The sequence below is a fragment of the Mustela nigripes genome, chromosome 4, assembly GCF_022355385.1.
Source record: "Mustela nigripes isolate SB6536 chromosome 4, MUSNIG.SB6536, whole genome shotgun sequence".
NCBI classification, from domain to species: domain Eukaryota; kingdom Metazoa; phylum Chordata; class Mammalia; order Carnivora; family Mustelidae; genus Mustela; species Mustela nigripes.
This window is the reverse complement of record NC_081560.1, coordinates 149,351,006-149,364,926: the sequence shown is the minus strand read 5'-3', so window position 1 is coordinate 149,364,926 and position 13,921 is coordinate 149,351,006. Positions and strand designations below refer to the sequence as shown.

Sequence of the window (13,921 nt, the reverse complement as noted above, 5' to 3'; positions counted from 1 at the left end):
CTCAGGAGTGCATGTGAAAGGTATGAGTTCAGAAAAGAATGCCTAACAAATACACTGATAAGTATTGGTTAAATGGAAAGATATTAACTCCACAAAGTATTAGGACATTTATGTCATAGGAAGGCCTAAAGAAAACTAGAACTAAAATACTGGATATTGTTATCACATTAGTTGGGATGATGGTAATTAGAAATAAATGTTGGAGAGGAGCCTGGGTGGCTCAGTGGGTTAAGCCTCTGCCTTCAGCTCGGTCATGATCTCAGGGTCCTAGGATGGAGCTCCATATGGGGCTCTCTGTACAGCGGGGAGCCTGCTTCCTCCTCTCTCTGCCTCCCTCTCTACCTACTTGTGATCTCTGTCAAATAAATAAGTAAAATCTTAAAAAAAAAAAAAAAAGAAATGCTGGAGAGGAGAGTAAGATATGGATTAACTTTAACTTCATGCTTTGTTTCATATGCATTTTAAAGTATCTGAGATAACCAAGAAAAGAATAATGTAAACAATGTAACTTCCAAAAGAGGGTACAATAATGAAAATAGGAAGAAAAGTCATTCCAAAGGGAAGTAAAAAAGAAGAAAAAGGAAACAGGAAGATATGTTATAGAAACAATATGATAGAAATTAATATAAGTGTAGGTAATCATAGTCTAATATAAATAGATTAAGATTTCTACTAAAAAGTCAAAGATGAATATAAAAACCATGTGAGTGTATTTTACTTCTAATAGTCTCCAACTAAAGTGTGAGACAGAGAAAGATGGATGGCAAAGAGGCAAAAGAAGTTAGAGCAGGCAGCTAGTAACCAAAATAAAGCTAGTGTCACTGCATTAATATTGGACACAATACAGTAAGAGGCAAGATGAATTACCAGAAATAAGGGGGATATCTAAATAATGGTTAAAAGATTCAATTCAGCAAGGAGTTATAGTCTTCCACATGTACGTAACTAATAAAACACTGAAAATATGCTTTTTGAATTTTTGAAAATATCGGCTGAATTCAGACAGAAATAGACTAATTCCTAATCTCATGGACCTAAAAGTAGGCCACTAAAACCTACAACATTGGAACAGTTAATGCACATGAAACATTCACGCAGACTAACCACATGATAAACCACAAAGCGAAGCTCAATACATTTTAAAGGATTACCTTTATACAATCCATGTTCTCAGGTCACAGTACGTTTAAGTTAGAAATCAATAGGATGATACTAAGAATACCCTCATGTTAGGAAATTTTTGAAAAATCCGTACTAAATTACTTATGGGTCAAATAGAAATCAAAATGGGATTTTTAAAAAGAGTGGTATAATTTATACATATAACTTGTGGGACACAGCTAAAGCAATGTTTGGGTGTAGATTTATTGTTTTTACTTTCTTAGAAAAGACAAAAGGTGTAAGATTCCACAGCTGAGTTTCATACCTAAAAAGCTGGGAAAATAGCTACCTAATAAATCCAAAGACAATAGAAAAATAATAGAGATAAGAGTAAAAATTAATGAAATAGAAAACCAGAGAAACTTATAAGAGAGATTCAGTTAAGCCCAAACTTACTTTTTGAATAAGATTTATGGGCACCTAGGGCTGAGTTGGTTGGGTGTCTGACTCTTGGTTTCAGCTTGGACAGCCGTCTTGGAGTTGTGGTATCAAGCCCTGCGTTGGGTTTCGTGCTCTGTGCAGAGTCTGCTTGGGTTTCTCTCCCTCCCTCCCTCTCCCACTGAGCCCCCTCCACCCTCCTCTCTCTTCCTCTCTCTCTCAAATAAATCTTAAAAGAAAAAAAGATTTATAAAATAAACTTCTAGTATCAAAAAAAGAGAGAGGGCACAAATAAATATTGTTAACAGTAGATGAGAGCATGTAGCTTTAGATGCATTAGAGAAAGTGAAGAAGTAGAGAGACATTGTGAAAAACATAGGCCTATCAACTGGAAAGTCTGGACAATATAGGTGAATTTTTAGAAGAAAAAATGACTTTGGGCAAAGAAGGAGAAACAAGCAAATCCCTATGTAAAAAAAAAAAAGAAATTTAATCAGTAATAAGAATCTTCCTACAAAGAAAACACCGGGTTAGGAGAGTTTATAGGCCAGTTCTACCAATCATTCTAGAGAGTAGAGAAGATATTTATGACATGTGGTAAAGAATTATCTAGAATTTTTTTTAAAAAGGTCCCACAAATCGATATGCTGCAAGAGACCCAACCCAATAGGAGCTCTTTTTACTACACATGATCATAAATTGGTATGATCACTTTGGAAATTTGGTATTCCTTCATGTATTTGAACATATTCATATTCTCCTATCGAGGAATTCTGATTCTAGGTATATACCCTAGAGAAATTCTTATGTAAGTGCACCAACACATACGCACAAGAAAAATGTGCACAGAAGCTTTGTAATAGCAAACAAAAACATTCCAATGGGAAGGAACACCAGGGTATGTAAATGGTGGCATAGTCATACAGGGCAATGGGGTACAGTTGTATAAAGAAGTAAACTAAGCAGTACCCCCATCACCTGGACAGATTACAAAAGTGTGAAATGTTCACAAGTATTGGAATTGTCTGGGGAGCTCATGGAGAACACAGAGGCTTTGCTTGATAAAGTGGAATGGGGTTAGACCTCTCTATATTTTATCAAGTTCCCAAGGTGATACAGATGCACAGCAAAGTTTGAGGAACACAACTACCAAAATTTTAGCTTGCATGAAGCTCAACAAAATGTAGAAGACAAAGTTATACATTATTTGGGCTACGTACATAAGTCATAGCGTGATGAAGTTAGCTGCTGGTGAGGAGGAAGGTGTAAGCATTTGGGGAGGAGGCAGCCAACCAAGATGCAGGATATACTTTATTTCTCAGCTTGATAGAAGACCCACTGATCCTTTTATTATTCATACTTAATGTGATGTTTGTGCCTAAGATCTATTTCACAGTATGAGCTTACAAAGTCATAAAAGCAAGATTTATTTCAAGCCTGTGTGTCCCGGTCGGCATCTGGGTATGACACATTATTGCTGCCACTGCAGAGTTGCTGACTTTAGTGAGGGTAGTGCAGGTCACATGGTGTATACACATTGTCTTTCTTCTGCTGCTCATCAGCAGTGCTCTCTGGAAGGAATAGTCAACTGGGACAAAGGGAGAGTTTGTTCTCCAAATGCGTGGAATAAATTGGCTGCTTGAATTGCCCTCTGAATCCATAGGAAAGTCCAGAAGTTGGGTGTCTTCACATGGGTCCAGAGACTGACCTGGTGGGAAGCCTGGAGACAGCGCTTGACAGCAGCAAACAAGGAATGCGTGGATCCCTATGTGTAGCTCTGTGATACTGAAGGGACCCCAGGGGGCCAACAGCATAGGAAAAGGTCTGGCACAGAGCTCCTGGAACTGACTGATGATGCAGGGTTGGAATTTTCCAAGGGGAAGGACACATCCCTGGTGGAGGAGGTGACCCTTTTTCATTGCTCCCAAGGGATCTGAGGGAATTGTTCCTGCGGATTCATAGTTTCTGATTGCAACTGTTTCTGTACTGGAGGCTAAGGATAGGCCCAGAAGTGCAGGGATCAGGGAGGACTGCACTGGGAGACAGTGTATGTGCTTTAACCCAGAGTGAGTGGATGAGAACTGGGCTACAGGAGACAGGGTGTGTAGAGATCCTCAGTAATGCAGCTAATGGGTTGGGTTAAGCTGTGCCAAGATTGCAAGGAGTTCTGGGAAGGCAGAATGGAGAAAGAACAGCATAGGGACCACAGCAGCTGGGGGCAAAGGCAAAGCACCCCCCCCCTTCATACTGTTTAGGTTGTGGCTGCCCTTGGCTCACTATACACTCACCCCAGGTTCTACTGCAAATTGCCGGGAAAGATGATGGCTGTGCTTTCCAGAAAGGTACTGTGCACCCTGTAAGTCAGGCTCCCTACAGAGTTCCAGGGTCCTGCTCTGGATGCAGTGGGGAGTGCTTGTGCCACTGACCAGCCAGGAAGTTGAGATTGCAGGAAAGGTTTAATCAAAGAGCAGCTATAGTGGTTCTGCCATTAGGAGTAAGTGAGAAAAACAAAAGGTTTGTAATCTCCCCATTTCCTCTCCAAGGTGTGTGGGCTCTGGTGAACCCTCTCGTGCATAGTTCAAATTATGTTCTTCTTGACCTCACAGAATTCCTCTCCCAATCCTCTATATTCCTTGTCCAAGGAGAGCTAGCTAGTCCATCCTTGCCCTTTCCCACAGTCCTACTTACTTTTAGGTCAGAATGTGGTTTCTCTCACCCCACTGGCCTATGCTCAGGGCAGGGCTTCTGTTAGCAAGGCAGCTAAGAGCAGAGCGCAAACATCCTGCTCATCTATGGTCTCTACCTCTGCTCGGGTTCCTGAAGCCTAGCTCGTTCTGGGTACATTCTGGTGGCCCTCAGATGCGAACACTTTGCCCTTTCCCCATCTCCCGTCTGTTGATCACCTTTCCTTCACCAGTCTTCTGTTTGAAATGCAAAGTTTAGTGGTTCTAACCCAGATTCACTTTATTTTATTTATATTTTAATTTTTTTTTAAGATTACTGCAATTCTGCATCTCTGGGAGCTATCTAAAAGGATACAAGTCTTACTGTCTCCCTTTCTCCCAGATCTGCATATGGTTTCAACTGGCCAGTCTTCACGCTCACATCAGGTTCCTAAGACAGTTCCTGGAATAGATATGTTAACAGTTCACCCTTCAACATGTTGTATTCTGGTGTAAGTGATCTGAAAGCCTGGTTCACTGATTTCTAATCTTCTTACCTTCATTTATACCAGTTCATCATCTCAAAGCTAGAATGTATCATCTGCAAGGAGAAAGATTTAAAACCTATTTTAAGACATAAGTTATTCACAGTCAAAATCTTGACTTGCAACCAACCACCAATTTAGCCAAGTTTGAGAGACAGTAAACAAGCACTTTTCTGAACTTGACTCCTCCTCCCAAACCCTTGATTTTTGTTAGTTTGTATTTTTTGTCATTGCTGGTTTGCTTCTAGCCTTGAAGCATTTTGGTTACTGTCTTGCCCCTCTCGTCTCTCCCTAAGGCAAGCAGACACAGGCTTTTGTTAAGAAAAAAACCCCTTATATTTCCACATCCTAAAAAAAAAAAAAAAAAAAAGAAAGAAAGAAAGAAAAGAAAAACTGATCAGAGCCCCGGGTTTGTACCTAAACCTTTCCAGGGCTTCTCATTGCCCTTGGCCGAGTATGAGGACCCCGCCCCACCACAGCTCTGTGGCTGCCCCTGACCACTCCTCCTTTCTGCCTGGGAAACCATGGGTAGGGGGTGGGGGACAGCGGACTTCATGGGCCCTGCTGCCTCTGCTGGAAATCCTGTGCCACAGGGTGTCCTGTTGTGTCTCCCCCCCACACCCCCCAAGCCTCGGTCTTCAGCAGCACTCCCAGCAACTCAGTTCTGCATTGCCCTGCCCCCACATAACACTTCCAGCACTTTGCCTAACAAGTTCATCCTTCAGGTTCAGTGTCAGTGCTAATTCCTCATAGAAGTCTTATCCTGGAAGGAGCTCCCTGTGGTCTGCTGCCTTTGCTGTTTCTCTGCTTGCAAATGCTCAGTGAAAATGGGGTAATAATGGGATTTACCTCACAGAACTTCTGCAGTCGTGAGCACCAAATGAGATAATGTGTGTAGATGTCCACCATGGAAGCACAATGAGTTTCCTTGGCCCCTAGATTTCCTTATGGTGGCACTTGGCATATTTCATGCTATGCAGACTGGAAACTTTACTGGGTTGGGTTAGGCCTGACTCATTCAAGGTCATCTCCCCAGTGCTTAGTACAGGAACAAACCACATAGGAGATGCTGGGTAGGTCTTATGCAAGGAATGAGTGGGTATATTTTCAAAATTTGAAAGACCTTAAGAAAAAGAAAAGCAAATCTAATTGTTAAAGAATTAAGGGAAACTTAATTGCATTTTGGCCCAAACCAGGTTTGTTTCTCTCAGGTAGATGATGACCCCCAATAGGAAATGTAGCTTTGACTTCTAGCAGCTGCCTACTATGGCATTTGGCAGGATGGATTCTTGAGAGCTTGACCCCATGGAAGCCAAGGCATGGTGGTTTGGTAGCCAGATATCTTTTTTGGCCTGCAGGAAAGCTGTTGAATAATCTTATTTGCATTTTAGGGTTAGCGAGTGTTATAAATAACCAACTAATGAACTGTGTGACGTGGGCCCAAGCCTTTGACCCCTTCAGCACCAGCTGCTGGGGAGGTTGGCCATCGATATCTCCCGAGGGGCCTTTTGCAGACACAGTTGGTGAGTCCATGGTGAGCCTGAGTCTGTTTGTCTCCCTAGGAAATCAGCGACCCGGAGATCCTGGATCTGGTGCACAGCGCCCTTGGCCGGATGACTGTGGTCCGGCAGATTTTCCCATCTGCAAAGGACAACCAGAAATGCATGAGGAACAACCACCGCATCTCCTCCCTGCTCTGTGACCCCCAGGAAGGCTACCTCCAGATGCTGCAGGTCAGTGCTTCGCTCCCGAGCTCCCTCCAGAAAGGGGTCTCACCCATGCCCTTGGCCTGCTACAGGCTAGGGGCAAAGATATGCCTCAGCTTCAGCTGAGTGCTGTTTCCCACCAACTTTAATTGCTAGAACCCTGTCTTTGCTGAAATTGAAACCAGTCAACTGGGCAGTGCCTCTGAGCAGCATTCGCAGGCAATTATGCCTGTTGTCAGCAGACGGGCCTATTAGCTCACTGGGTGTCTCTTGTATTTAAAAGTTACATGCTCAGGGATGAAAGCGATCACCGTGTCTTGGGCTTCTTTGTGGGTGATGGGTTTGCTTGGCGGGATTGGGGATGGGGAGTCATCGTTTGAGTCTGTTTTAGGGTCTTCCCTGTGAGAAGTCAATAATACAGATATAGGTCCTGTGAATCAACTAGAGTCTATTCCAGCTCATCTGCTGAGGGCTAGTGTTTAGGTCAACCATGACACTGCTGGAGTCCCAGCTGAAGAGGGAGAGGCAAAAGGTAGGACCTTGACTTGCCTAGGTGTTGCATTCCTTCTAAGGCAACAGGTCCAGTGTTTCTGGACAGTGCTTCTGCCACACCTTATACCATACATGCAATCAGCGTTAGCTTCTCCTGGGGCCAGGGAGGAAAATGTGAGGTTGTGTACCTATTGGAAGAGGTGGTTTTCTCTCTGGGTGTTTGGGAATAACGATGAAGCATGGTGAAGACTGTCCTCTGGCAGCCAGGAATCCACTTCTTCATTAAGAATGTTGTGTGTAGGGGCGCCTGGGTGGCTCAGTGGTTAAAAGCCTCTGTCTTCAGCTCGGGTCATGATCCCAGCGTCCTGGGATCGAGTCCCATGTCGGGCTCTCTGCTCTGTAGGGAGCCTGCTTCCTCTTCTCTCTCTACCTGCCTCTCTGCCTACTTGTGATCTCTGTCTGTCAAATAAATAAATAAAATGTTTAAAAAAAAAAAAAAAAAGAATGTTGTGTGTAAGAAAACTTTCATATGGGGTCACCTGGGTAGCTCAGTCAGTAAAGTGTCCACCTCTTGGTCAGCTCACATCCTGATCTTGTAGTTGTGGGACTGAGCTGCATGTTGAGCTCTGTGCTCAGTGCAGAGTCTACTTTAGATGCTCTCGCCCTCTCCCTCACACTCATGCTCTCTCTCAAATAAATAAATAAATAAATACAAACTTAAAGGAAACTTTCATCTGCTGCTGGTGGCAGACCCATAACAGAAGGAAATTTCTCCTAACTGGGTTTGCAACGATTGCCCAGAAATTTATGCATGTGATATGCTTGCATTCAGTGTTTGGAAATAATTGTGCCTCCTCTACCCAGCCAGGCTTGAGGAGTAGAAATCAGGGTTCAGGACAGACATGCTGTGTCTGCTGCCTGAGCATCCGTTCTGTCCCAGGACATTTTGGTATTACCTTACCCGGGGGCACACATTTTGGGGAGGGGGATGGTTAGAATCTCTGGAGTGGGCTGGGTCCTGTGGAATCTACCAAAGCATCCAATCCATACTGTAATCTTATATTTAGGGAGGGGGGAAGGAAACATGACCCAATAGATGGTAAACGCTAGAAATATATTCTTGGTTGATGAGGAAACATAGCAGACACAGATTTTAGCTGGAGTAATTCCCACTACTCCCATATACACTGTTCCAGGAAGCCACCACAATGTCTGAGGGCTTTCTAAGGTGGTGAAGGATCAGCCAAGGGAGTGGACAAAGGCCCCTGCAGGGCCCGTGGACTCAAGAGCCCTGGGCATATGGGCCAGGGGTGGAATGTGCTTCATACAAGATTTTACATTTTGGGGTGCTGCTGGCCTGCTCTACCTTCCTCCTTTTTAGAGCTTAGAAGAAGAAGTAGAACCAAATAAGTCCCCCTCTCTGTGCCTGTTTACCACCCCTACTGATTCGGTGGATAGGGGGAGGGTGAGACGAGTAGCAGCTCAGACACTGTGTGCCCAACACTGTGTCCTCACCTGGGGCAGGAGGGTGAGGGGATTCTGTCATTCTCTGTGTAGCCAGACCCTGGAAGGGTCTTACTCCCAGGCTGTTCTCCCCAAGCTTTCAACACTTGAAGGTCTCTTAAGAGGGTAAACAGAGGCACAGCTCTGAGGTATGTGGCTCGTTATCATCAAATGTGGTAAAGGCAATATCAGACCTAGAACCCTGACCATCCTGTCTGCCTTTGTCTGTTCCTGTTGACACCCAGGCCCTACATCAAGAGCAGGATGGAAGAGGCACATCACAGAGATCTTGTGGCAGGGGAGTAGCCGTAGCAGTGGCAACAATCACAGTAGTAGTAGGAGGAGTGCAGTAGCAGTACTATTAGTAGCAACAGTAGTCAGCAGTGATGGTAGTAGCAGCAGGAGTTTTAGTAGTAGCGACAGTAGTAATAGTGGCAATAGTAACACTAGCAGTAGTAATAGTGCAGTAACAGTACTAGTAGTAATAGTAGTAGCAGTGCAGTAACAGTACGGTTAGTAGTAGTAGTAACAGTAATAGTAGCAGTGCAATAACAGTACTAGTAGTAGCAGCAGTAGTAACAGTAGTAGCAGCTGTGACAGTAGTAATAGTAGCAGTAATAGTGATACAGCAGCAGTAGCAGTCCACTCTGTAGTAACAGTGCTAATAGTAATAGCAGCAGCAACGATAGCATTAATAGTAGTAGCAGTACAGTAACAGTGCTACTAGTAGTAGCAGAAGTAGTAGTAGCAGTGTCAGTGCAGTAATAGTACTAGCACTAACAGTAGTAGCAGTAGTAGCAGTAGCAGCAGGAGCACAAGAGCTACATCCCCTCGGTTCAAATCCCAGTAACTCTAGGTACTAATGAATTATTTCATTATTATTATTTATTTGTCATTTTGTGCCTCAGTTTCCTGTTCTGTAAATTGGAAGGAAAATGTCTATCCCTCAGGGACATAATGAAAATTAAAAGAGGGAGCATACAGGAAGCATCTAGAACAAGATTGAGCTATTAACTGTGTTACTATAGAGGAGGTGGTCAGATGTATTCAGCGTCTGCCGAAAGGCTAACCATGGCCTCATTTTTTTTTTCTCTTTTTGTAAGGTATAGTCCACTTGTCTTTCTGAGCCAGCTCTTTAAACGCATCACAGCGGGAGGGAGAGCAGTTCCCATCGGTCTAGCCCCGTCTTGCGTCTCGGGCTTCATGTGCCACTTACTGTCCACACCACTCCCGCAGGCGCTCCATCAGAGCTGCCTCGTGTCGGGGAGGAGAGGCCATGTCCGGGAGACCCACTCAGCCCTCCCAACAAGACCCTGCTTGTTGTAGACCCTCCATAAGGACTGATGGGCTAGATCTGTTAATGATGCACATCTTAACACAAGTTAAACTGCTTCCAGGAGTCTCCTTATATATCTATAAATAAAGCACTTTATTAAAGGAATCTGTCTCTATTTGTTGCCTGTGCCTTGAGTGGGGGTGTGACGAGAGGGAAATGCGGATTTACTTCCTCATCCAGCCCAACTCCCAGATTCATCTCATTTACAAGCCATTCTCTTTGAGTTTCCTTAGTAGCTATTACCACTTCTTTATTTCTTAATGACAGTATAGAAAACAAACTAATTTCTACTAGCCTCTAGCTGTGAGATTTATTGAGAAGACTCTAACATGTTTAGAACAATGAACTCAAGAAAAAATAAAACATTTATGTCATGGATTATTAACTTTGTCTTGATGGAATTAATGAAAATCCTTTTGGAAGTGGAGCTCTCAAGTCCATCTTTTCGTTCTTACCCCAGACGGCTGCTAATCTTAGGACAATAACTCGGGGTTAGAAGTTTTCCTGAGGACCATCATGAATGGGAAGTTTTTACCAGATCGTCTATCTCTTGGCTCCTCCACCGAGCTGGGCTCAGGAACCCTATTTTCTTCTATTAGGCCTGCGGTCAGGATTTTCTGTGCTCCAGACCCAAAGCCAGCCCTCTTATAGCAAATCAATTTGGTTCCTATTTAGTAAAAAGAAAGACTCTTGGAGGAAAAATACCTAAGTAAGTGACTTCTCGGAGCTCCAAAAAGCATTATATTTGCCCGCGTGCTCTTGTCTACTTTCCTCTACAAAGCACTGTCTCATTTGGGTATTTCTCATTCTTATTTTCCTGACAAGTTAGTTTAGGGCCTGTCTGACTCGGCCAGTAATAAAAGTGATAACTAGTCTCCAAGAACCTTGAGACTTTGCTAAGATTTCGTAGACAGCCTTGCTCAGAGGAGAATCTAGAAAGTACTCCATCTTCAGAACATGCCGTCTGGTGACTTCTGGGCTGCAATGGAACTAACAGACATATTGTCACATTGTGACCCCGTTTATATTCAAATGGGTTTTCAAAGGGGAATAGGCACCATGATAGGAACTGCATGGAGCCTGATTCTTGAATTAAGTTATGGGGACCAATGCGGTATTATTATAAATGCCCCCTCAGGTTGGAATTTCTCCTCTTAGTGCATTTTTAAAGTGTCCAGTGACTTGATAGATGGATTCACTCTTTTCTTGCTGAGTCTATGAAAATATTTCAAAACTCCCCCTCCCCATCTGTCCCTATTTCTGTAGGGCTTTCTGGATTATTCTCTGGCTACAAGTTTTTTGCCAGTCTCCCAGTAGAAGCCTTTCCTCTGGAGTGACAGTGAGTTACCCCACACCGTAGCTACCTTGGACTTCATGTCACTTTCAGTGCTTTCCATTTTTCACCCTAAACCCTCAGAGGGAACACAGAGCAACCGTTGGTCAGGAGGCCTGTCGGGCACATGGTGAAGCGTGATCCTCACTGCCGTTGTCAGAGACAGTCACACAGATGGTCTCTCTGGCTGCAGCCAGCTGCTGTCCTGGCCACACACAGCCACCTGCGCATCTGGAGCCCAGAGAGCATCAGGTTGGGACCAATGCCTCTCCCTGCACTGCCATCCCTGGGGCTTGGGTGGTGAGCAGAGCTCCCCATCCCCTTTGCCCTCTGCCCCATCCCCTTTACTATCTGCTCCCTCCTCAGACCGGGCTGTGGGAGCCTCTCTCAGGATGGGCGGGCTGGCAGCAGTTGGCCAGAAAGACCTTGCCTGGGGATGGGTTTCTCAAGCTGTGACATCTGGGCATCAGCTTGTCCTCCCAGCAGGACCCTCTGCTGGCTGCTTGTCTGACTTTGCTGGATGACCAGAGCCTGTTTGAGGCTCTGGTCTGATGTTAGTTCCTGCTGTTTGCCCCTGTGAGGTCTCCCTGAACAGTCCCCTTGGCTTGATTAATGATGGAGGGAAGAGAAAACTGGGCTCCATAGGAGCCTGGAGGAAATGCAGACTTTCTTAATGAAAACATCTCTGAGGTTTCTCTCTCTGGCGTGGGGGGGGGATAATGGTCTGGTGTCAAGATGGACCTGGCTTGTGTGGCTGTGACCCTGGCCTGCCATTCGTCTTCCTTTGCCTTCAAGCATGATTCTTCCCTCGATAATGTGAAGGCGCAACAATTCCCTGGGCCCTGGCGCGTAATGGAGACAAGGCTGGAGCACCCTCAGATTTGCTACAGGGAAACGTCTCCCGAGAGCTGGCTATACAGTGGGGCCGTTGTCCCTCAGGGGCCTCTCCCTTCCAGTCTGAGGGCGGTGGGCACAGGTCTCCACCTGCTGGGGTCCTGATGGGATCAGGAGAGGATAGCTCTCCTGAAGAGCTTAGCGTATTTCCCAGGGAGGGGGAGGCTTGCTGGGGAAGCTTATATTTTCATTTCTCCTGGCCCTAATCCCGCTTCTGGGGACTCAGGTAAGTAAACAGATCATCTGGGCTTCAGAGGGGACGGGCTGCACCTCACTCAGTGCTGACCCAGATGCAAAATCAGTGCCTTTCTTGGCTTCACGCATAAACCCAAGTCTCAAAGATGCTGTCACGTATGGTAGGGGCCAGGGTGGGGCATTGGCATTGTAGTGGCACAGATAGCCTGTGAGGTCCTAAGTCCCCTCCTGCTGGGGAATGTTCCCTGCTTGTCCCCTCCCCCTTGGGCTCTATCCTCTCTTTCCTGCTGGCCTTCCTATCTATCCTCTATTTTCTCTCTCTGGGTCTTGACTCCAAAGTAAATTCTCATTTTTTCATGAAGATCAACTTAACAGTTTTACTGGTAGCCTTCGTTCCTGCTGATGCAGGTAGTTTCCTAAATAAAATATAGTTACTGATGTAGTGTGGATTCTGGTGCTAACTCTTAAAAAAATGAAATCTGTTTTTCCATCTTGAGTCCTCGGTTGGCTTCATGCGATTGGTCTTTGGTTATCCAGCAGCCAGGAGGGTCTACCTGGGTTTCTCAAGAACTTACAGGCCCTAGTCAAGAGCTTCTGGCCAATTTCTGTCCTCTACCTCCCAGACATGTGTCCTCACCTTTCCCATTTCCCTCCTGAGGACCCACTTCTTGCACAGGTTATTGGCTTTGGAAATGTAAGCCTTGCCATGATCCCTGCCCCCGCCTGCTCCCCAGTCTCCTGGAAATGCCCAGATTGTGTCTGGAGATGGACACTTCCCTATGGAACATATCATTCCATGGAACATATCCCCTTTTCCCAGTGTGGCCTCTATCCTCTGTCAGTCATATTGTAGGAAGCATTCTCTTTGCAAATACCTTGATATGTCTTTACCTTGGTGTTTTGTTTTTTATTTTTTTTCTAAGAACAGACTTAAATCTATTCATTTAGCATTCACTAATTCTACAAACACTCCTTATGCACTCATTATGCTCTGTCTTAATTCCCACAAACTCTAAATAAATGGGGAAGTTTTGTCTCTCTTCCGCAGCATGTACAGATTAGAACAAAATAGCATATACAGAAACTCAGGGGCCCAGGAAAGCAGGGGCCGAGTTCAGTGTCTGAGGGGAGGGGTGGGAGGTGAGAGGTGTTGGAGTTCAGTCAGGGCAGAGGGTAGCTGCCAGGGTACTAAGGAGGAGGGGGTATGGGGGAGTGGGCTGGGAGACAAGGTAAGCAGTGGTTGCTGTTTCCCTAGGGAGAAATGAGGGCACCTGAACCATGCTGTGGTTGTGGGAAGTCACCACATAGAGAGGACATAAGGAAGCTTCCTTGGGATTGAAGCCCCTAAGTCTGGTCAGGAGCAGGTAACGGGTAACAGGTGACAGAGTATAGAACAAGGTGGTTCCCACAGGGCTGGGCTGTAGCTGCCCCTGTTCTAGGCATACTTGCCTGCCTCCACTTTTCTCCTGCCCACCTGGGTGGTCTCATGGCAGAGTGGGCTGCAGAAGGCTCCTGTGGCTGAGCCAGCCCTGCGGTGCCAATGTCAGACCTTCCCCTGCAATGGGCCAAGCCACCCCCCTTTCAGGAACCTGAGTCAGGGCATCGTGAGGCCCCCACTCTGGGCCTTCCTATATTGGTACCTTTTATGCAACTCCCTGAGGGTAGAGATGTAGCCTTTCCCATACAGGCAGTTCTGCATCACTTCAGCCCGTGCA

The 13,921-nt window shown here is 45.4% G+C and overlaps 1 protein-coding gene across 3 annotated transcripts in view; it reads left to right on the top strand.

The window, feature by feature from the left end:
- GRID1 (glutamate ionotropic receptor delta type subunit 1) overlaps positions 1-13,921 on the top strand; it is a 686,787-nt gene that overhangs the window by 458,056 nt on the left and 214,810 nt on the right. For all 3 annotated transcript variants that reach the window (XM_059397943.1, XM_059397942.1, XM_059397944.1), the window contains exon 6: positions 6,310-6,480. In XM_059397943.1, the coding sequence (XP_059253926.1) occupies positions 6,310-6,480 (171 nt within the window). The remainder of the gene's footprint in view (positions 1-6,309; positions 6,481-13,921) is intronic.